Below are 24,345 nucleotides of genomic sequence, written 5' to 3' on the forward strand. Positions count from 1 at the left end.
CTAAGCATCAGTGATGTCTATGGAAAAGCAGCTTCCTTAGGTTCATATTGCCATTATACGCCCACATATACGAGGGATAGAACAGCAACAGACATGCCACCCAACTCGAATAAATACATTGAATGATGACAGGTAGCACAGAAAACCATCACACAATTACAGTTATCATTAAACACTGCATATCCTTGGCTTATTCTATTGACAAATCCCTCGAACAAAAAGATCTGAAAGAACATTTATTCAGTCTGAAAGGAAAAACAAAAGAGTAAATCAGACAGGTGAGAACATCGAGAAGCATGTCTGCACTGTCTGACGGCCAAGTCAAAGTGAAGGCTACTCTACCGGGCGAGTGGGCGGAGCCTACCCACCACAAGCCAGCTTATTCTACCACATACAGTAGTTGAAAGTTCAAGTGGCTGTCTCAGCTTCACTGAAGTCGTACTCATACCCATATTAAATTGAAGTCATACTTAAACCCCTATTAAACTGAAGTCCTAATCATACCCATATTAAACTGAAGTCCTAATCATACCTGTACTAAACTGAAGTCATACTAAAACACACATCAAACTGAAGTCCCGCTCATACCTGTATTAATCGATGAGTTTGTATTCGAGTAAGAACAAATAAAGCACAGCATTGTTCTGTATCTAGATAATAAACAAAAGATACAAACCTTTTTGTGGCTCAAATTCTTCTTTGTCAACTCTGCCTTGAGGCTCTGCAATGACGCGACGGCGTCTTGTTTGACCCAAACTCCGTCGTAGAAAGTCAGAGAGCGGTCGTTAGCGTAGGAGTTCTTGGGTCCTTTCTTCTCAGAGTCTCCAGGAGCGTTCGGGGGCTTCTTCAAGACTTTCTTGGACTGTTGCTTGAAGGCTTCCTTCCTCTTCTTCCTTAGATTCTTGAACTTCTGGATCTTAGATGGATTACTTTTCTTCTTCTTCCTATACCCCATTCTGCTTCTTCTTCGAGTTTGACCTGGAAAGAAATGATTAGTAAGATTGGATGTTCATTTCTCTTTCCAATATCAAATAAAATACTCGTGATTATGTTTAAAGAGTTGATTGAAAGAGGGTTTTACTATGATAGATAAGAGGATCCCTTTCATTAGGATATTTATTATTTCTACATAACTAACCTACCTTCACTGGTAAGAGTTCTTTGGTGCATTTGACAACAAAGGCTTGTGTGTACCAACCACAATATCAGCTTGCATTTGATAAAGGTCAAGTTTAGAAAGCTGTCCTCCCAAAAACATAATCACAGAAACCATATCAGTTGCCTTAACAAGGATGTAAGAACTGAAGGGAAAATTCACAGAACTCTTGTCCGGAAATCACGTAGCTATTATGAAGTGTCCACCCTGTAATCGGCAGTTCTTTCAAGTAGAGCATTTAATTGCGTAGAGCACTAATTGAAGAATGTGTTCCAACAGGAGAGTACAGGTGCACACGGACAGCAGAATGCACCTTAACCAAAGGGGAAGCATACAAGATTATATAGGTAAAAAGTAAAGGATGAGGATACATAAGCACGTCCTTCTCCATGAACGAGCATTCTGGTTAACGAGAACAGCCATATTCACTTTTTACTTCTCCTTTAATGGCACTGGGGGAGACTTCTCCTGTTGGCTGTTTGATCCGTAGGGCATGTAAAATTCCCTTTTTCATTGAAGGTTGCAGATTTTTTCATAATGATAATAATGATACAGTAGTATACCAAAGAAGGGGCGGACATTACAAAAACCCTGTCAGAGACTCCACATAGGAAGTGGAGGTGAATGTAATCGCATAAGGAACAACTGAAAATCAATAATGAATCTCATTTTCAGAGGCCTGAATTACCGGGAGGCACTGTTTCTACACAAACCTCAGAATAAGGAAAGAGAACAAGAACAATTTGGGGGTCATCAAGAAGCTGAAAGGACTAGAGGAGCCGTTCACATTCGTTTTCATGATGCATAAGACTTAACCCTTTTACCCCCAAAGGACGTACTGGTACGTTTCACAAAACTCATCCCTTTACCCCCATGGACGTACCGGTACGTCCTTGCAAATAAATGCTATAAAAATTTATTTTTTCATATTTTCAATAATTTTTTGAGAAAAATGTTATTTTTATTAGTAAAATAAATTTTTGAATATACTTACCCGATAATCATGTAGCTGTCAACTCCGTTGCCCGACAGAATTCTATGGAGGGATACGCCAGCTATCACAATACTAGAAGGGGGTGTATTTACCAGCGCCACCTGTGGCCAGGTACTCAAGTACTTCTTGTTGACACCTCCTCAATTATTCCTCGGTCCACTGGTTCTCTATGGGGAGGAAGGGAGGGTCGATTAAATCATGATTATCGGGTAAGTATATTCAAAAATTTATTTTACTAATAAAAATAACATTTTTCAATATTAAACTTACCCGATAATCATGTAGCTGATTCACACCCAGGGGGGTGGGTGAAAAACCAGTGTACAAGACTAAAGGATAGCTAAGTATCCCGTATTTCATATAATCAGTTATCCACAATAACAATGAAATAATAAGTACCTGGTAAGGAAGTCGACTTGAACCGTTACTCTGCCTTTAATAAGATCGTCTTCCTTACTGAGCGCAGCGTTCCTCTTGGGAGGCTGAATCAACTCAAAGGTGCTAAAGTATACAGGGCTGCAACCCATACTAAAGGACCTCATCACAACCTTTAACCTCGGCGCTTCTCAAGAAAGAATTGACCACCCGCCAAATCAACAAGGATGTGGAAGGCTTCTTAGCCGACCGTACAACCCATAAAAAGTATTCAAGAGAAAGGTTAAAAGGTTATGGGATTATGGGAATGTAGTGGCTGAGCCCTCGCCTACTACTGCATTCGTTGCTACGAATGGTCCCAGGGTGTAGCAGTACTCGTAAAGAGACTGGACATCTTTGAGATAGAATGATGCGAACACTGACTTGCTTCTCCAATAGGTTGCATCCATAACACTCTGCAGAGAATGGTTCTGTTTGAAGGCCACTGAAGTAGCCACAGCTCCCACTTCATGTGTCCTTACCTTCAGCAAAGCAAGGTCTTCTTCCTTCAGATGAGAATGTGTTTCTCTAATCAGAAGCCTGAATAGTAAGAAACTGAGTTCTTAGAACTTGGAAAAGAAGGTTTCTTGATAGCACACTATAAGGCTTCTGATTGTCCTTGTAAAGGTTAAGACCTTTTTAGATAGTACCTAAGAGCTCTAACTGGGCAAAGTACTCTCTTCAGATCATTCCCCACCAAGTTGGACAGGCTTGGGATCTCGAACGACTTAGGCCAAGGACGTGAAGGAAGCTCGTTTAGCAAAAACCGAGCTGCAAGGAACATGTAGCCGTTTCAGATGTGAAAACAATGATCCTGCTGAAGGCGTGGATCTCACTTACTCTTTTAGCTGTTGTCAAGCACACGAGGAAAAGAGTTTTTAATGTGAGGTCCTAAAAAGAGGCTGATTAGAGAGGTTCAAATCTTGATGACATAAGGAACCTTAGGACCACGTCTAGATTCCAGCCTGGAGTGGACAACCGACGTTCCTTTGAGGTCTCAAAAGACCTAGGGAGGTCCTGTAGATCTTTGTTGGTGGAAAGATCCAAGCCTCTGTGGCGGAAAACCGCTGCCAACATACTTCTGTAACCCTTGATCGTAGGAGCTGAAAGGGATCTTACTTTCCTTAGATATAACAGGAAGTCAGCAATCTGGGTTACAGTGGTACTGGTTGAGGAAACTGCATTGGTCTTGTACCAGCTACGGAAGACTTCCCCTTGAGACTGATAGATTCTGAGAGTGGATGTTCTCCTTGCTTTGGCAATCGCTCTGGCTGCCTCCTTCGAAAAGCCCCTAGCTCTTGAGAGTCTTTCGAAAGTCTGAAGGCAGTCAGACGAAGAGCGTGGAGGATTGGGTGTACCTTCTTTACGTGAGGTAGACTTAGAAGGTTCACTCCTAGAGGAAGAGTCCTGGGAATGTCGACCAGCCATTGCAGTACCTCTAAGAACCATTCTCTCGCGGACCAGAGCGGAGCCAACCAACGTCAGCCGTGTCCCTTTGTGAGAGGAGAACTTCTGAAGTACCCTGTTGACAATCTTGAACGGCGGGAATGCATACAGGTCGAGATGGAACCAATCCAGCAGAAAAGCATCCACGTGAACTGCTGCTGGGTCTGGAATCGGAGAACAATACAACAGGAGTCTCTAGGTTATCGAGGTAGTGAACAGATCTATGGTTGGCTGACCCCACAGGGCCCAAAGTCTGTTGCAAACATTCTTGAGAAGGGTCCACTCTGTGGGGATGACCTGACCCTTCCGTCTGAGGTGATCTGCCATGACATTCATACCGCCCTGAATGAACCTCGTTACCAGTTAGCTTTCGATCTTAAGACCAGATGAGTAGGTCCCTTGCGATCTAGAACAACTTCCACGAAAGAGTCCCTCCCTGCTTGAAGATGTAAGCCAGGGCTGTGGTGTTGTCAGAGTCCACCTCCACCACTTTGTTAAGCTGGAGGGACTTGAAGTTTATCAAGGCCAGAATAACCGCCAACAACTTCTTGCAAATGATGTGAAGTGTCCTTTGCTCCTGATTCCATGTTCCCGAGCATTCTTGTCCGTCCAAAGTCGCACCCCAGCCCGTGTCTGATGCGTCCGAGAGGAGACGGCGGTCGTGTTTCTGAACAGCCAAAGGTAGACTTCCTTGAGAAGAAAGCTGTTCTTACACCACGCGAGAGAAGACCTCCTCTCTTCGGAAACAGGAACTGAGACCGTCTCTAGCGTCATGTCCTTTATCCAGTGAGCAGCTAGATGATACTGAAGGGGGGGGAGGTGGAGTCTCCCTAACAATATGAACAGGGCCAGCGATGAAAGTGTCCCTGTTAGACTCATCCACTACCTGACTGAGCATCGGTTCCTTCTCAGCATGCTCTGGATGCATTCTAGGGCTTGGAAGATCCTTGGGGCCGACGGAAAAGTCCGAAAAGCTCGACTCTGAAGATCCATACCCAAGGAGACAATGGTCTGGGATGGAACGAGCTGAGACTCCTCAAAATTGACCAGGAGGCCCAGTTCCTTGGTCAGATCCATAGTCCATTTGAAAATCTCCAGACAGCGACGACTTGTGGGAGCTCTTAAAAGCCAGTCGTCTGACGGAGCCGGACACAAGATCATGATACTGCTGCACAGTCTGTGAACTGTCAATCATGGGCAAGCGAGGAAGTACAGTGACAACCCGAATCTGTCTAGACTGTCTGGGTCGTACAGACAACTCCTTATCGGGTTGCTGAGGTTGCCGCACTGCGTCACAACAAGTCACTTCTGTTGGTTGTTGAACGTCTTCCCCGTGACACATTGACTCCGTAAACAAAAAATCCTCTAACAAGGACTAAGCCTGGACTGCATGTCATGCAACACAGCTCAAGGTCTATGGGAGCAGGTGTGGTAACAGACGGGATTAGCGACTGAAGTGGAACCATTACCTTCCCTGGAAGCATGTTATGCTTAAATAAAAGTCCATAAGAGGTTATGCAGCTAAAGGCTCCCTCCAAATGACAGAGTCCTCAAGGGAATATCAGAAGGAGGGAGAAAAGAACTTTCTCATCTACAGGGACCATATCCTAGAAAAGCTAAGTTCTCTCAGTGAGGGTTCACTGGTGCAAAAGCAGCAGACTAGAAGGCAACGTTATGAAACTGCTTGACAGTCTAGTGAGTTGGCAACAACCAAAGATGTGTGACTGAGAAGCATGCGGTAAGGTATGCAGAGCATGATGTATGCAGAGTATGCTGTATGCAGAGCATGCTGTATGTAGAGCATGTTGTATGCAGAGCATGCTGAATGCAGAGCATGCTGTATGCAGAGCATGTTGTATGCAGAGCATGCTGAATGCAGAGCATGCTGTATGCAGAGCATGTTGTATGCAGAGCATGCTGTATGCAGAGCATGCTGTATGCAGAGCATGTAGTAAGCAGAGCCTGCTGTAAGCAGAGCCTGCTGTAAGGAAAGCAGAGCGTGTGCATGGCGTTTAACATTTCTCAGAAATTCCATGACCAGTGCTAGAGTGCTTTATGCATGCTTGCATGGGGTTTTAATATCAACATAATATTTACCTTACATTCATAACTCATGATTCATATTTTTGCCATATTTGCGATCTTGTTAAAAATATATTGCAAGGAATACAAATATATTTTTATAAGTAATACAAATAACCTCCATTATCATATGGTTTGAAAATGGAGGTAAGGTATGCTGAACAGCAGAGTCAGAACGAGCTGGAACAACAATAGTTGTGGTTTCCTCTTCAAGCCTCTGTTGAGGGAACACCTGAGGCTCAGTCTGCAAAGGCTGAATAAAAGACAAGCAGAAGGAAGGCGCATGGGTGGAGGGGGCTGACTCCTAGCATGAGTGGTTGAACCCAAGGGTTGCGCTTGCTGAGCGGTTGGCGGAAGCGGAGTAGCAAGTTCCAGTTCCTGTGGTGTGAGCGGAGCGCGATGAGGAAGAGGCTGCGCAGAACAAGGTAAATGTCTCGCAAGCTGAGGCTCCTGAGGCGCAAGGCTAAGGTGTTGTGGTGCTTGCCTTGTGGAGGGTTGAGCTCGCTGCAGCGAGAGCTGAGGAGACTGACTCATGGACGGGAGAGGTTGTTGTACCTCAACCGAGTGTTGCATCACTGGTGGAGCAGCAAGTGGAGGCGGAGGAAGAGAGGTATAATCCTCCTGATCCCATTGTAAAGGTTGCCTTAAGGAAGGCGGAGGCTGAACACCACTGGGAACAGCAAACTCAGCACGTGGCTCAACATCGTACGCCTGGCAGGTGGAACTGCGATCAGGCGGAGCGAGCGTGGGCGGAGGGAGTGTAGGCGGAGGCGGAGGCGCAACACTCTCAGCCCGACACTCACGCATCAAGTCCGAAAGCTGTGCTTGCATGGACTGTAGTAGAGTCCACAACATCGTACGCCTGGCAGGTGGTACTGCGATCAGGCGGAGCGAGCGTAGGCGGAGGGAGTGTAGGCGGAGGGAGACCGAAAGTTGTGACTGCATGGACTGCAGTAGAGTCAACTTGGGGTCGGCAGACACTAAGGTCTGCTGAGGTAAAGCCTTAACAGCAGAGATCTGTTGCGGCAGAACCTTACTCCTCTTAGGCGGAGTGCATTCAACTGATGACTGAGGAGAGTCAGAGCTAACCCAATGACTGCATCCGGGTTGTTGAACTCTAACTTCGTACGTCTGGCATAGGTCTGGACTTTATGTTTAAGAGGTCTTGAGACCTGAGACCAGCGTTTTCTCCCCTAAATTTCTTCTGCAGACGAGCAAAATAAGGGCTCAATCGTCTGCGGGTGGGAGTGACGGTCTCGGTAAGACACGCCCACAACCACCGAGGATACTTCTGTGCGCCGATCAAGGCCTGCTGAACCCTTTTGTCCTTCGACATTGCTTCTCCCCTGGGCTTGGGAGCTTGCAAGAGGTCCCGGACTGGGAGAACGACTGGCGCGCACAGAAGTACCCTCACGCACAACACTGACACACTTTGCGCTAATCACTTATCACTTTGATTTTCTGTTTGCACTTATTTCACTGAACTCGAAACTTTAAGTGGTTTGTACCTGAAACACGCAATTCTATCCTTTCTCAAAAGTTAGTAATTGCGAAAACAGAATTACAATGTAACAGAAAAATCTAATGAAAGATAATTCAGTGGCTGGAAAGAGACTAAACACTAGATCACTCTAGAAACGTTTAGTTTCTTCCCCTAAAGAGACTAGGGAGAAGAGCAAAAACGATAACGACGTTACTCGTACGCCTGGCAGGCTTGAATGAAACGTTTATTCTCCTCTTTCTCCCTCCGTCTCTATCTCTCTCTCTCTCTCTCTCTCTCTTGACTTAGAACCTGAGAGAAGAGCCCAATCATATATATCGTTAAAACATATTATTGTTAAAGGAAAAAACTGAAATATTTCCCAAAATGAAAAGTTCCTTTATTAGGATCAAAACCATTAAGTTAAGAAAGAATGAACAAAACGCTAGACACGGTTACTCTTACTGCAACGTGAAACCGTGAACATTCTTTCTCTATCGTAACGATAGAGTGCAAGTTGAACGTTCTGAACGTCAACAACTGCAGAGACAAAACAAAACGTTAGTTCAACTTTGAAAACAGTACGAGACTGTCAAAGAAATTCTTTCAAAGTCTGTGGCGGAAATAGCATAATATGTTAACAGGTAAAACCGAAATGACGGGCTCAATGTTAATTAACTTCGGTACCAAGAAAAGACCGCCTACTATTAGGAAGGTCGAATATAAACAAATATAAAAATTAATTTTAATAAGTTTATAATAAAAGGAAGTTAATCGAAGAGGCCTATAAGAGGCGGAGAGATATAAAATAAATCTATAACTTTTGTTAAGCAAAATAAAGAAAGAGAGTCTATACTCTCTTAGACACCAACACTTCCGTCTAAGGGAAGGGTCGGCCATTGAAAGGTGAACGAGAGTTCATACTCTCTTCGTCACCATAATTAATCAAATTAATTCCAAAAGCTAACTAAGCTAATATAGAAGTTTCCAGTAAAGCAACAGCCGAAATCAAAGAGAAATACTTCACCAAAGTCGTGAAAATACTCCAAGAACATAAGCGTATCCCAGAACGTCTTGCCGGAAGCACGACAGAGGAATAATTGAGGAGGTGTCAACAAGAAGTACTTGAGTACCTGGCCACAGGTGGCGCTGGTAAATACACCCCCTTCTAGTATTGTGATAGCTGGCGTATCCCTCCATAGAATTCTGTCGGGCAACGGAGTTGACAGCTACATGATTATCGGGTAAGTTTAATATTGAAAATTCAGGCATTTTCCAAGAGAATGAGACCAACCTGACCTCTCTATGACAAAAATTAAGGCTGTTAGAGCAATTTAAAAAATATATACTGTACTGCAAAATGTGCTGGGGAAAAAATAACCCCTTGGGGGTTAAGGGTTGGAAATTTCCAAAGAGCCTGGGGGTAAAAGGGTTAAAAACCGGTCTAACCCATACAAAGGTACAATGTACAAGACTGAAACCCTCATGAAGCACAGCCTATGATCACTACTGACTGCTGGAAATGAGGACCGAACTACGTTTCTGAAGAAATACTTCAAGGATTTTCTTCCTGATCAAGAACTTAACAATCCATGGACTGAAAAGCTAAAAAGAGAGAGAGAGAGAGAGAGAGAGAGAGAGAGAGAGAGAGAAAGAGATATTTTCCAAGGGAACACTGTTGTATTATTAGGAATGCTGATGATAAGGAAAATACAAAGTTACTAAATGAGAAGTTGTTAAAAATTGAAACGGGGGGGCACGACCAGCCAGAAAGAAAGAATTGGCCAACAGTTGAACTTGTCCGGTGCCGAGTGTAACTCAGTCCCTTGTTTTAAAAAGTCCTGGTAATACAAATATACTAAACTTTGCTTTTACTGTACTTATATTTTAATGTTTTCCAATTAATTTTCATTGAACATTACGACTAACATAATGAAATTAGGAAGTAAATAAACAGAATATGCAGAAACAAATTTCTGTACTGCTATTGCAATCAATAATAAAGTTCTTTAAAGTAAGAGTAGTAATCTTATATTCATTCCAATAAATTGTACAAACTAAAAATTATTCATAACAGCTGTTATGAATAATTTTTAGTTTGTACAATTTATTGGAATGAATATGACAAATTCGAAGATAATTTGTATTTTTCCTAACCATACAAACCTTAGCTATTTACAATGGGTTTACCTTTTAGCGCAGCTGAAATGGCGAGCCATTAGAATTTAACGAGGGTGTATTACCCCCGCGCTAGTTAGCAGGGGGGTAGGGAAGTGGTAGCTAGCTACCCTTCCCCCCTCACACACCGGTGAACTGCTTCACTTCACTTAGAGGTAGGACTTGGCTTGGGGGACAGGGCTGGCGGGCAAATATGTGTAAATAGCTAAGGTTTGTATGGTTAGGAAAAATACAAATTATCTACGAATCTGTCATTTGTTCCGTAACCGAAATACAAACCACGCTATTTACATAGGGTGACTTACCCTTAGGAAGGGTAGAAAGGCCCCTGCCTTACTGGCTTTGGCTTACCCGGGGACTCAGAATCCGAGTGAGCAGCACTCGAGAAAAAGAGTCCCTGCACCTCGCAAGTTCTTGCTACGCAAGAAACGTGCGGCCTACATAAGCTTGTGTGTGGAGGGAAGAAGTGTGACTTGTCCTAGGAAGTCAACCTGAAGTCCTTTAGCTGGAATTCTAGGCTAGGACGTTCCAAATACCACCTCGTCAGGGTATGGGGGACGCGACAGTATTAACTTAATACTAGGAACACAAGGAAGCATGGTTTACCTGCAGAGGTTTGAGGTCAGCTATGCAGAGAACCCAGGATGCTGCTTTCCCCAAGAGAGGGGAGGATGAAGAAAGTAAGGGCCAGACATACTTCTTTCATTCATGCAGTCTAAAACCGGATAACAATGCCCTCAACCTTCTGCTACCTGTCCAATAAGGAGCCTGAGGTTAGACCAGGTGTTGTGTAGCCACCACAGGGCCGATAGACGTATCGAGGCTCCAGTGGGTCACGTCCTGCAGGTAGTGGGCTGTGAAGGTCGTTAGACGCTTCCAGACTCCAGCTTGTAGCACCTGCGTCACAGAGTAGTTTCTCTTGAAGGCCAGGGACGTTGCAATGTGTCTGACATCGTGTGCCCTAAGGCGACGTGACGGAGGAGGATCTGGATTCAGGGCGTGATGGATGATCCTTTACGTCCAGGTTGAAAAGGCATTCTTGAAGACCCTCCTCTCCATCCTCCCTGTGCTCCCAAACAGGGCTTGCACGTGAGGACGAACTGCAGCTGTTCTTTAAGATAACCCTTCCGACTCCTTACTGGGCCTAGTAGGAGAAGGTCTGGGTCATCTGCTACAGAACAGAGACTCGAAATCCTGAAGGAGTCGACCGAAAGTCTGGGACTCCCAGATTTTGAGTCTAGTAACCAACTCAGGGACGAACCTGAATGTTACCTCCACCTATCCTCTTGAGTGGGCGACGCCGTACGAGAGACCATGACGTTCGCTGACACGCTTGGCCGAGGCCAGAGCAAGCAGGAACATCGTCTTCCAAGACCGGTGAAGATCAGAAGCCTGGCGTAATGGTTCGCAAGGAGATCTCTTAAGAGCCCTAAGAGCCCAAACCATGTTCCAGGAGAAGGTCTCACTTCCAACTGGGGCAGGTAAGTTCGTAGTTACGTTTGAGCGAAGAAAGATCCAGCGAGGAGGAAATGTCTATTCCTTTCAGCCTGAAGGCCAGGCTAAGGGCTGGGCGATAGGTTTCCACCGCCGAGAGCGACAGGAGCATCTCCTCCCGCTGATAGACAATGACTCCGCTATTGCTGGAATAGTGGCATCAAGGGGAGAGGTACCTCTCCCACAACACCAACCACAGAAGATTCTCCAATTCGCCTGGTAGACCCCTGCGGATGATTTTCGCAGGTGTCGAGACATCCACTCCGCAACTTCTTGCGGAACGCCTCTCTGTGAAGGTATGCTGGATGGTCTCCAGGCGTGAAGCCGAAGCGATGCTACGGCTTGAGGAAGATATTGCAGTGTGGTTGTTTGAGTAGCTCATGTTGTGGGGGAAGCTCTCTCAGGAGTTCCGTCAGGAGATGTAGAAGTTCCGGGAACCACTCTCTATCAGAGTCATCGACAGGTTGACCGATAGTCTGGTCTTGTTGAGCCCCCTTCTCAACAGACAGAACGGTGGGAAGATGTAGACATCGATGTTGTCCCACCGTGTAGAAAGGCATCTTGCCAGAGTGCCTTGGGGTCTGGGACTGGGAGTAGTACAGCGGCAGCTTGAAATTCAAGGCTGTCGCAAACAGGTCCACAAGGTCAGGACCTGTTGGCTACCAAGGGGGCCGAAGACCACTCGGTACTCTCTATCTGTGAAGTCCTGCTCAGACTGTCGGAGAGCACATTCCTTGTCCGGAGTGAAACGAGCCGATAGGGTATGAGTGGACTTCGGTTCATCTCAGTATCTCCACTGTAAGATGAGAAAGTTGATATGAAAAGGTACCTCCCTGCTTGCTGAAACAAAAGGCACCACCGTGGAGTTGTCGTCCATGGAGTGACTCGCCAGGGTCTGTTGGAAGTGTTGAGGGGCCAGACTACGGCCTTCATTCCTAGCAGATTGATGTGGAGGTACCCTTCTGGTTCTGACCATAGGCCTGATTAAGAACGTGGACCCCCCCCCCCTTGTTTTGACGAGTCCGAGGACAGCATCAAATGAGGGGAAAGGGCGAGAAGATCCATTCCCCTGCAAAGGTTTCCATAGGTCAGCTATCACTGCAGGTCCATTCGTTCCGCAGGCCCCAAATGGACCAGAATGTCTGGGGAATCATTGTTTTGATTCCACCGGGACTTGGGCTGCCGATGCAGGGATCTCATCCTGAAGTGGCCGTTGGAACTAGATTGGCCAAGGAGGAAAGGTGACCTAGGAGGCGTAACCAAGATTGGGCTGGAAGCTCTCCTCGTTTGAGGAAAGGTTCTGCGATTCTCCTCAGCCTTGCTATCCTGCCATCTGATGGGAAGGCTTGGAGATTGGAGTCTAATATCATGCCTAGATATCCCAGTTGTTGAGATGGGAGCAGAGAAGACTTCCCGAGAATTACCATGATCCCTAGACCTTGGCAAAGTCCCAGAAGCTTGTCTCGGTGTTGAGGAAGGGTCGATTCTGAGATTGCCTGGGATAGCCAGTCATCCAGAAAGCGAAGGAGACGGATGCCGCTCCTGTGTGGCCATGAAGATAACAGGGTGAACATTCTGGAGGACACCTGCGGTGCTGCAGGGAGATCGAAACACCGTACCTTGAACTGGTATATCTGTTGTCTAGGCTGAATTTCAAGTACTTCCTGGAAGACGGAGGGATTGGCATCTGGAAGTACCCGTCCTTCAGCTCCAGTGTGCACATGAAGAGTTGTGGTCACACTACAAGCCTGATTGGCTCTGCTGTTCCACGCTGAACGAAGTTTGTTCGACAAACTTGATCAGGGCTGAGAGGTCGAGACAGGTCTCCAGACTTCGGACGCTTTCTTACAAGAAAGAGTTGACTGAAGAAGTCGTGGGGGGGAGCCGTCGATGACCTTTTGGAGAGCCTCCTCTAGAGCATGGTCTCGATTCCTGCCCGAAAGGCTAGCCCCTTTGCCGATCCCATGGCATAGGAGCTCGGTGACACTGGATTTGCTGTCAGCGGAGGCAGAGATGTAAAGAACAAGACGCAATATCCTTGGCTGATCACGGAGATCGTCCAGGAATCGGCCCCGAGCTGCAGCCACCTGAGCGCGCAACCTTGGGCATCCCCCCACTGGGGACCCTGCAGGGGGGTTGCCAATCGTAGCGTTTGCGGCCTCGGCCACTCCCTTAGGATTATTGCCTCCCCAGAAGGACTTCCCGCCCTTCTTGCCCCTGACAGGAGGGGGCTGCTGTTTAGACACCTTGTCCTAGCTGTCGGGGCTGGTTCCGATGTCCTAGGCTGACGAGGCTGTTGTTGTTGAGGCGCTGGAGGTTTGTAGGGTCTGGATGCAAGCGCCTATAGAGGAGCGAACCGTGATTCGCTTTCTCCACCTCTCAGCTGTCCGTTCCCCGTCCTTGGGCTCAAAACAAGGTCTTTCCAAGAGTGGAAGAGTGTCTGAGCTTGCCGACATCCATGGTTGGGACTTCCGAGAGGAACCTCTCGGTCACTGCATCTCAATGCTTCAACATCGAGTTTGCCCACAAGTTCGAAACTTGGTGAGCCGGGAAACGATGGTGCTCGTGCCCGAGAGGAGGAAAGTTTCCATGACCTTCCTGGAGCTCTCCTTGGACAAATTCTCGGATCACAACTGGATGCCCAGAGATCCAAGCCAGACAACCAGCCACGAAGTGGCACTTTGCGGCTTTTTTTTGGCTTAAGATCTCCGAAGACGAGAATGTCACCTGCCGGGAGGAGAACTTCTCGAGGGAAGAACTTCCTGGAGAGACCATTCCACGGAATGGTAGAGAGGAAGGGCTAAAACCAGGTTACCCCATGATCTCGAAGTACCTCCTCCGCTGACGGCTGACAGACGCAGTGTCAGCGACTCCCGCTAGGGGAAAGGGAATCGAACGATCCTGAGGAGTAGAGATGATGGGGCCTGCCTGAAACGAAGGAGAAGAATGTTGCCCAGACCTCTCTGAAGATCCTTCCTGCTCTTGTATGTGCCATGCTCTGCGTTTACGGGGAGAAGATCGTGAACTGGAAGTACACGCCCCAGAAGACTCGCCAGGTTGCCTGTGTTGCGATAACCCAACGGGAATAGCGGTCGAAATCACCCTGGCTCTTGCGCGATGGCAAATCGTTGGTTCGCGCGTGGGTGCGAGGGCGCGCAAACGAAAGTGCGCGTGGGCGAGCAGGCAAGGGCGAGCGCGGTTGAAAGGACGAGCGCTGGAGGTCGGGAGACCGATGGCGCGTTCGGCGAGTGATGACTCGCTGGCGCTCGCGCGATAGAAAAACACTGGTTCGCGTGTGCGCGGACGTAAGGGCGAGCGCAGGCGGCTGGGAGACCGATGGCGCGTAAGCGAGCGATGGCTCGTAGGCGGGCGAAGGCGCGTTGGCGAGCGATGGCGCGTGGGCAAGCGTTGGCGAGCGATGGCGCGTGGGCAAGCGTTGGCGTGTTGGCAAGTGAAGGCGCCTTGGCAAGCGATGGGGCGTTGGCGAGCGATGGCGTGTGGGCGAGCGATGGCACGTGGGCAAGCGATGGAGCGTTGGCAAGCGATGGCGCGTTGTCGAGCGGCGGCGCATAGCGACCGAGCGATGGCGCGTGGGCAAGCGATGGTGCATTGGCAAGCGATGGCGCGTTGTCGAGCGGCGGCGCATAGCGACCGCTCGCGTACAAGAGAGTTAACGCGTGGGCGCGTAGGAAACCTACGACGATCGAAGCGTTGGCGTTGAAAACGCTTGCGCGCAGGCGACGAATCGCGCAGGCGCGTAAGGAGAGCCCAGGGATTCCTGTGAGCGCCTGTGCACTAACTTAAGTATCTCCTGGGCGGCGCAGTGAAGTGGAGGCGCTGCGAGTCCAGAAGAACCTGTGAGCGCTTGTGCGCTAGCGTAGGAACTTCTTGAACTGCATGACGATGCAGGAACCAGGAGAACCAAGAGAAATGCGCGGCCAGACGTATAAGAGATCGTCGGCGAGGAGGCGAAGGAATAACTCCTTGCCTGCGTCCAGATCTGTAGATCATGGGCGCGTGGGCGAACGATGGCGCGTATGCGCAAATCAGGAAGGGGGCGCAGATTCGCGCTGGCGAGCAGGTGCACGTGGAGTTCAGTGAAGAAAAACCTCCCTGCTTGCGCCCAGATCCGGAGATCGTGGGCGAGAGGGCGAATGCGCACATCAGGAAAGGGTGATCAGATGTGCGCCGGCGAGCAGGCGATCGTGGGCGTTCAGGAGACCGTAGGCGCGCAGCTGCACAGAAGGTCTCAGAAGAGTTGGCGATCAGGAGTTGATTCAGCAGAAGTCTGGCCCACAGCAGGAGACTTGCGCCCAGATCCGGAGATCGTGGGCGCGAGGGCGAACGTTGGCGCGCATTGCGCACATCAGGAACATTTGCAAACTACTGCGCGCGAGCGCACAGTTGAGCAGAGTTGCACAGGTAAAAAAACCTGGCACCAAAGGGCTTACTCACATGTGAGATAAGCCCTTAGCCCCGAAGGGACCGGTGCCCGTTTGGAAAACGGGGTGGAGGCGCCCACAGCGCTACTGCGTCCAGGAACGGAGAAGGAGGACAAGAAGATCTGGCAGGTGTCGAAGATCGCGAATGAACTGCTGACAGGTCTAGAGAAGCAGCTGCAACTGTCTGTTCTCGTCGAGGAGGATCCTCTGCGGCTGAAGATGAAGACAACCACGGACAGGAGCACCCTCATCAGTCCTCCGAAGAGGAGTCTCTGTTAGTGAACTCCCCCGAGGGGGAGAGACACTCGCAGGAGAGACCGTTGGACTCAGCTGCCCCCTCGAAGATGTTCAGAGCGGGGAACTGAGCCTTCAGCAACAACAGCAGGGGAGTCCTCCGAAGAGGAGTCTCTATGAGTGTCCTCTCTCGCGAACGAGAGAGATTAACTCTTCATAGAAGAGACAGGAAGAACTGATGAAGGCGCCCCTTAGGGCCGTTGGATCAGCAAGCTGACCATAAAGAGCAACCCTCCGAAGAGGAGCTCCTGCATTTGCTCAGCCCCTTGAGCGTAGCTACAAGTGCGACCGCTCAGCACCAAGAGCATAATCGCACGAACTCCATGGTCCGGCCTTGCAACCGCTCAGCCCCTTGAGCATGGTTACAAAAGCGGTAGCTCTGCACCAAGAGCATAACCGCCCGAGGACCAGAAAAAAATTAAGGTAAGAGAAGAACACCCCCCTGAAGGGGAAAAAACTCATACCTGGGAAGGGAACCTCCCTCGGAAGGGAAGTATCCACCCAAGGAGGCGAACCTCCTGAGCGTTCTATATGAACTAAGGAGCTGACAGTTGTCACGGGAGAACTTCTAGGAGAAGGGACACGCCCATGACGAAGTCGTAGAGAAGGCGGCAACGGCAGACTCCCCAGGCCCCAAGAGGACAGCTCTGCTTCGTTGGCACATTAAGCAAACGAAAAACTAGATAGTTAACTGTGAAAATAAAATACTTAGTTAACATTAATTCCCCTGGGGGAACTCCGAAGAGGAACCCCTGCGGGAAAAGAACATAAGAATTACGCACCAGGAATGCGCCCTCCTCCCCCAGTGACACTCACGGGAAGGGGGGGGGGGAAGGCGGAGAACTGTAACAAAACAGAATTATAACAATTATAAATATGTAATTCAACTAAGAATGTTACTACAGTGATACCTCCGTAGTCGAACGACTCTAAATTCGAACAAATCGGAGTTCGACCAAAAAATTTGAGTAATTTTTGCTGCGGTGTTCGAACAAACAATCAGAACTCAAACAGCCGAACGCGTGGCCGAGTGAGATGAGCGGCCATCTCGGCTACTCTCGCTTGGTCGGGTAGCATCATTTCAAGAGAGAGCGTCAGTCCGACAACACGTGTTGAGAATTTATTGTGATTTAGTGCGTTTTATTGTCTTTTTTTGCCGATAATAATGGGCCCCAAGAAAGTTAGTGATAAGGGGAAGGATAAGAGGAAAACAGTGAGGAACAACGATCGAGTTGAAGAAGGAAATTATTGCGAAATACGAGAATGGTGTAAGAGTGTCTGATCTAGTCTTACAGTATGGCATGGCGAAGTCGACCATTTCGACCTTTTTGAAAAATAAGGAAGTGATAAAGAAAGCTAATGTTGCACAGGGAGTGACAGCAATTAGTAAGCAAAGGCCACAAGTAATTGAGGAAATGGAAAAGTTGCTCCTTATATTTATCAAAGAAAAGCAGTTGGCCGGGGAAAGTATAAGTGAAGCTTTCATTTGCGAGAAAGCTCTTCATATTTATGAAGAATTGGTGAAGAAAAGTGCCAGTACTAGTGAAAGTGATTCGTCATTTACTTTTAAAGCAAGCAGGGGCTGGTTCGAGAAATTCCGGAACAGAACTGGTATTCACCGTGTGACTAGGCATGGGGAGGCAGCCAGTTCGTATCAGGCGGCAGCTGAAAAATACGTTGTTGAATTCGACCGATACATTAAGGAACAAAATTTGATCCCGCAGCAAGTCTTCAATTGCGATGAGACCGGGTTATTTTGGAAGAAAATGCCGGCCAATACCTACATTAATGATAATGTTATGTCTCACTTTAGAAGAATAGTGCAGAAGAGAAAGAAGCAGCTGACAATTGACATGCTTTTCATAAAAGAAAAGAGAGCTGCTACATCCCAGCCTGATTCCCCTCCAAAGAAGAGAAACAGAAGAGAAAAAAACCCTGAAGGAGATTTGCCCGACCTTTTACTGCAGAGAGAAAAAACCCCTGAAGGAGAACTACCCAGCCACATCATAGAAGGGGACTCTCCTTCCAAGCAGTAACCTCCCCCTTCCATCCTCTCCACATCCATTCCTGTATGCCATCGAACCGCTGCTCAAAGGTATGTACAGTAAATGGTTTAAAATTGTTTTATATAGTTTTCCGACCAATTTCGTACACATTTAAATAATTATTGTTGTTTAGGTACACGTTTTATTAATATTTTGGGCATTTAGGAGTGCGTAGGAATGTATAAAAATAAATACCATTATTTCTTATGGGAAAAAAGGTTTCGGTACTCGAACAAATCGGAGGTCGAACACTGATCCCGAACGGATTATGGTCGAGTACCGAGGTATCACTGTAATAATAAGAACGAATGAACCCCGAAAGGAAGCGTTCTACACAGAGGCTGAAAAGTTAACAAATACAATTAGATTTAAATAAATAAATAAATTGAGAGAAAATAAACGGAGAAGCAACTCAACCCGCAACGGGAAGGAAGCTACCGTAATACGTAGTAGTAATAAAAGGGTGAACGAACTCAAGAGAGAGAGAGAGAGAGAGAGAGAGAGAGAGAGAGAGAGAGAGAGAGAGACCGTAGTCAAACAAAACTCCCAAGTTCCCCACGCTGATAGACCAAGTTCCCCGTAGGGAAGGAGGAACAGCGGAGAAACATATTAGTAAGTAAAGTCCAGCGATAACGATTCCCCACGGCGCCCGCCGAAGGGAGACCGAAGGACCAAGGGAGAGATCGCGACCCATGAAAGGTCACCGTAGTGGCCTGAGACCACATGGAGAAGTTGTCGTACAATGAGTGGACTTCCTACACACACACATAGCACAAACACTGAAAAGGAAACTTATTGTATTTCTATACTCAAATATATACATAAACATAAGAATGTTTACATATATATTAAGTATAAGAAAAGTAAGTAATTAGTAAGACAAAGCATTAATGGCTGCCAAGCGAGGACGGGACAGAGACGTCTGTTCACTGTCCGAGCCAAAAGTGAAGAGAAGCAGTTCACCGGTGTGTGAGGGGGGAGGGGTAGCTAGCTACCACTTCCCTACCCCCCTACTAACTAGCGCGGGGGTAATACACCCTCGTTAAATTCTAACGGCTCGTCCTTCCAGCTACGCCGAAAGTAAACCCTATGTAAATAGCGTGGTTTGTATTTCGGTTACGGAACAACTTTGCTTTTACTGTACTTATATTTCTATGTTTTCCAATTAACTTTCATTGAACATTACGACTAACATAATGAAATTAGGAAGTAAATAAACAGAATATGTAGAAACAAATTACTGTAATGCTATTGCAATCAATAAAGTTCTTTAAAGTAAGAAACTTTTTGACATCGCTGTTATGAATAATTTTTAGTTTGTACAATTTATTGGAATGAATATAAGATTACTTCTCTATATACTTAAAACTACTACTACCTTCGACATTATTAATCCCACTGTATACAGGGTCGGCCACTCGGTCAACTATTTCCATCCATATCTATTCCTTGCATTCCCCCCCCCCCAGCCCCTCCTCACCCATATCCCTCCTCAACCACAATAATTCATCTTGTTTCCTTGAAACCAGGTGACTTGACTAAAAGATAATAAAGTAAAATCAAAATATAGAAAAAAACCTCCATGACTTCACAAGGTATAAAATTCCAGGGAAGTAGACCTGCTTATCGCTTTCCATCTCATCCGCCACAGGAATCGATTTATGAGAGATAAACCAGGCCCTAAAAGGGTACGTCTTAATTAACTCGTCTTAGCAGAAAAATATGACATATTTTGAAATGATTTGTATTCTTCTAACCATACAAACATGAAGCTCTTTACTATCGAGATATATTTCAGCGACAGCTGAAACCAGCCGTAAAACTTTTAGCAAGGTGCAACTACCCTTCGCTAGTTAGTGGGGGGGGCAGACCAACCACCCTGCTCACACATACAGTAGTCAACAAAGGCCACTTTGCAATTGCAGGCAGGAATTCCCAGGGGTAGGTGATGGTAGGGCCGTATGTGTAAAGAGCTTCAAGTTTGTAGAGTTAGGAAAAATACAAATGATTTCCAAAACTTTAACTTGTTCCGGCACCAAATGCAAACCTTTAAGCTCTTTATTACGGAGACTAATGTTTAGGTGGGTGGAAATCCAAGACCAACTGGCACTTGCTTCATGAATTTTGAGACGAATGCGTCGCGTCGCAACATTCAAATATTAGAAGACAATGAGTATCTTGGCAACCTTTAGCAACTTGCCACGGAGTCCTGTTTAAAGGCCGGTCTTAAATGGCAGAGGCGAGGGACAATGTCATTGCCTTCACTAGTAGGACAATGCCCTTGAGACTGACCATATATTCGTATGATCAGCGCCCAAGCCCGCTCTCCATCCAAGCTACAACCAGGGAGGGCTAGGCAATGGCTGCTTTAGACATAGCAAGTAGACCTATAGGCTCCCCCAAAACAATCAATCCTTAGCTCACAAGGTTGGTGAGGTTACAGAGGATACAAAATATCAAGCTTGAGCTGGACTCAAACCTCTGTCCGGCTTCTGTATTTCCTTTTTGGGCGGAATGAGAGGCGTCACTATTGTACTTAAAAGATGTTTTGAACAGTTTTCATGACTTTAATCATTGGAGAAAAATATTTCTCTATTCTAAGGAATGGGATAAACTAGGAAACACATCTGAAAAACCCAGTTTCTCAATGGAAGCCGATTAGGAAGTAAGCACAATGTTACGAGTTGTCTTAGGGTTACAAGTTGTCTTAAGGTTACGGGTTGTCTTTGGGTTACGGGTTGTCTTAGGGTTACGGGTTGTCTTAGGGTTACGGGTTGTCTTAGGGATACGGGTTGTCTTAAGGTTACAAGTTGCCTTAAGGTTACGAGTTGTCTTAGGGTTACACGGTTGTCTTAGGGTTACGGGTTGTCTTAGGGTTACGGGTTGTCTTAGGGTTACAAGTTGTCTTAGGGTTACAGGTTGTCTTAGGGTTACGAGTTGTCTTTGTGTTACAGGTTGTCTTAGGGTTACAAGCTTTCTTTGGGTTACAAGTTGTCGGTATTTTTGTAGTGAATTACATGGCAATGTAACCTAGGAAAAAAACTACTGTTTCTTATAGAAAAAATTATGATCTCTTCAAAAATGACACTCGTTCCCGTCGCAAATGAATAGTTTCATAAATATATATACATCTACTGTATATCATACGATATGGGGGACCCCCAGTGGGAACTCGGGGTTTTGGGTGGGGAAAACATACTGGGGAAACGAAATATAATTGTTTTCCTATAGTAAATAACGTGAATTATGCGAATTTGATGTTCATTTCAATCGGAAACAAACAGATCAACCAATTTGGATAACTTTGAGATGCACGGTGTCACTTCTCTTACGAACGAACGATAACATTAGCAACGTTACCAATAATACACAGTGTTACCAACGTTGACGTATGGTACACAGAGTTACCAACGGCACGTTGACATTACTAAAGATAGTAATGATAGATATTTCCATATATTAAATAATTTCTCCATATAAGTTTTACTCAATATATAAAAAGTACAAAAAGGGCACAGAACCTAACAAACCCACCTAACCTAGCCTAGTAGTATGACAGGTCACAAAATAACATTTGATCTACATCGGACGTTGGCAGCACTGGTTACTGTATTTTTTCACGACACAATCTTTGTAACGGCACCTCCAAAGTTTATCCAGATATACTGTTTTGTATTTTCCTCCGGTTATTATAATTTGAAGAAGGTAATGTATAGAGAAGAAAAGGCTTGTTTTACGTTTATATGTCGATTCCCCAGTATGTTTTCCCCACCCAAAACCCCGAGTTCCCACTGGGGGGTCCCCCATTATTGGAGGATATAGATGTATATATATTTCTGAAACTATTAATTTGCGACGGGAACGAGTGTCATTTTCGAAGAGAGCGTAATTTTTTCTATTAGAAACAGTAGTTTTTTTCCTAGGTTACATTGCCATGTAATTCACTACAATGAAACCAAGTTGTCTTAGGGTTACGAGTTGTCTTAGGGTAAGCTAAGTAAATGGAGGCCTGTGACCATGGAATAAGGATACTAGGTTAGGTTAGGTCAGACATGGAACCTTAGTTAAGGTGCTAGGCTTGAGGAGTCTTTGTAGTTCGTAAGGACAGACTGAAAAGCAGGTAGTTTGTAGCGCTACGGCCAAACGTCCTAATTTGCTTATTATCGCTCCGACTGTTATCTTGTATAGAATAAAAACGTTTGGAAATGGTCTACGGATCTTAAATATGTGCTTAAACGCACACTTTTATGCTTTATGCCGAAAACCCTAAATTACCTGAAAATTTGTGGCTCGAGTTCTTACTCCGGCCACGAATCTTCTCGCTCCCGTAGTAGGTAAGGGGGGGGGGGGGTCCGAAGGGGCGAAGCCCCCCTGGGTAAGAATACAGCTTTTAGCATAGGTTAGGTGGGTTTTTAAAGTTAGCTTCTCCCGCCAGAATCGTTTTTAGAACGACGGCCACAGTTCAGAATATTCCAGTTTTCTACGAACTCGATTTTAGAATGACGGCCACAGTCCACCCCTTTATAATATTCCCATTTTCTATGAATGAAAACGGATCTGGCCGTCACTCTACAAAGGCTCCTGAAAAGCCACAATAACCTAGGACCCATTCCCCCTACCTACTTGAGTAATCGGGGGGTCTATGGCCCTCCCCACACAGACCCCCATCCTACCTACTGTATTCGTAGCTTACCCTAAGCCATGAAATTTAGACGTTGGGGCCAGGGAGGATTCGGCTATTTAGTGCATGTACAGACTTACGATAGGTTATTAATACATATTCTGTAACACGTTACCTGCGTAGTCACACCCGTAACAAAATATAACAAATGACCTGATGTTTAAAGGGTTAAAGCCTAATAATAAACGCTTAATATATAAAAAAAAACATTTAAATATACTTCACAAACCTCTTGTCTACACTTTGCACCTTCTAAATTTGTTAAAATGTCTAAAAGTTAACAAAATAACGAGATTTAAAATTAGACAAACGTGTGTATAGCGTGGTAGGCTGGTAGCGGTCACAGTCGGACTCACAGCGGTAGCCCAATCTGTGGGAAAAGCCTTTGCATCGGCTCCTCCCACATCTCGTTTAGTTTAGTCGCGCTCTTTAATTTTCTTTAATTTTCTTGTATCTTGTCTTCCAGATTTCTTTAATGTAGTTTTTCTTCTCTCGTATTTCACTATTATTGTTCATATTAAAAAAGCATAATTTCTGCTAATCATTTTTCTTTACTTTCACTCTGGTTTTCCGTTGGAATGTTGAACCTGTGTCTTATGTTGTCATAACCTTTACACTCTAATATAAAATGTTTTAATGATTCTTTATCACACTTTTTCTTTGGTAATGATTCCTCCAGTTCAAGTTTAATTTATTCGTTCTTGCTCTTACTATTAGTGTTGCATCTTCAGTATTATCTATCCAACCTTCTTCTTTTATCTTGTTCTTATATTTTCTATATATACTTAATGTAGATTTCTGTTCTGCTTCCCTTCTCTACCTTGCTGTGTCCCACTCTTTGATCTTCGATATAATACTTTCCGTCTTTAAGTCTTTTATTTCTCTCAATGTCAAATTCATGTCGTTCATATAAACCTTCAACCTCTTTATCCAAGTGGTTTTTCCTTTTTCATATTCCTCGAGAAAAATTTCTTTCATTAGTTCCTTTCTGTTATCCTTTAATATATGTTTGGCAAAGTCCAACTCTTTACCAATATCCCTTCCCAACTAGTAACCTGTTACAGCTCCTTTCTGTGACACTATATGTCATGTTTGCCAGTTGTTTAGCTTTGTTCAACTTCTCTTTTTTATGTGTTTTAAAACAATTTTTCTTATTTTCTATTGTTATTCCTAGATGCTTAAGTTTGCTGCATATTTTGATGTTGGCAATTGTGTCTGGCTGTTCTTGCTGGTTGTATATTAATATAGTACTTTTCTCTTTGTTTATCTGTAAGCCACGCTGCATTGCTAGGTTGTCTATAAGTTTGATGCTGTAGCAACAAGTGTTGGCTTTAATGAAGAAGCTCGCCTCTTCTATTGTTCTTGAAAGTAGTAATCCATCATCTGCATAATATAATATTGGTATCTTAAACTTGGTCATTTCTAAAGCCAATTTGTTCTTCTTCTAGTTTCTGTATAATTTCATAAGTCATTAATAGGAAAAGTACAGTTGAGCCATTACATCCTAGACTTACACCATTGGTTATGTGGATTGTTGCCTGTTTCTCATTATTAATATGCAGGTGTGTCTTATCATTGCTGTATATTTGTGCTATACTGTTTATGAGACTTGAATCAATTTTATTTTTCCATGAGTATC

At 45.6% G+C, this 24,345-nt stretch overlaps 1 protein-coding gene across 1 annotated transcript in view; it reads right to left on the bottom strand.

Moving 5' to 3' along the window:
- LOC137636164 (uncharacterized) overlaps positions 1 to 23,071 on the bottom strand; it is a 33,786-nt gene extending 10,715 nt beyond the window's left edge. The window contains exons 1-2 of the mRNA XM_068368561.1: positions 23,018 to 23,071; positions 677 to 978 (exon numbers count right to left, since the gene is read on the bottom strand). Coding sequence (XP_068224662.1) covers positions 677 to 955 — 279 coding nt within the window. The 5' untranslated portion in view covers positions 956 to 978; positions 23,018 to 23,071. The remainder of the gene's footprint in view (positions 1 to 676; positions 979 to 23,017) is intronic.
- Positions 23,072 to 24,345: the final 1,274 nt, after the last annotated feature.

Source organism: Palaemon carinicauda, unplaced genomic scaffold (assembly GCF_036898095.1).
Source record: "Palaemon carinicauda isolate YSFRI2023 unplaced genomic scaffold, ASM3689809v2 scaffold243, whole genome shotgun sequence".
Classification (NCBI taxonomy): Eukaryota; Metazoa; Arthropoda; class Malacostraca; order Decapoda; family Palaemonidae; genus Palaemon; species Palaemon carinicauda.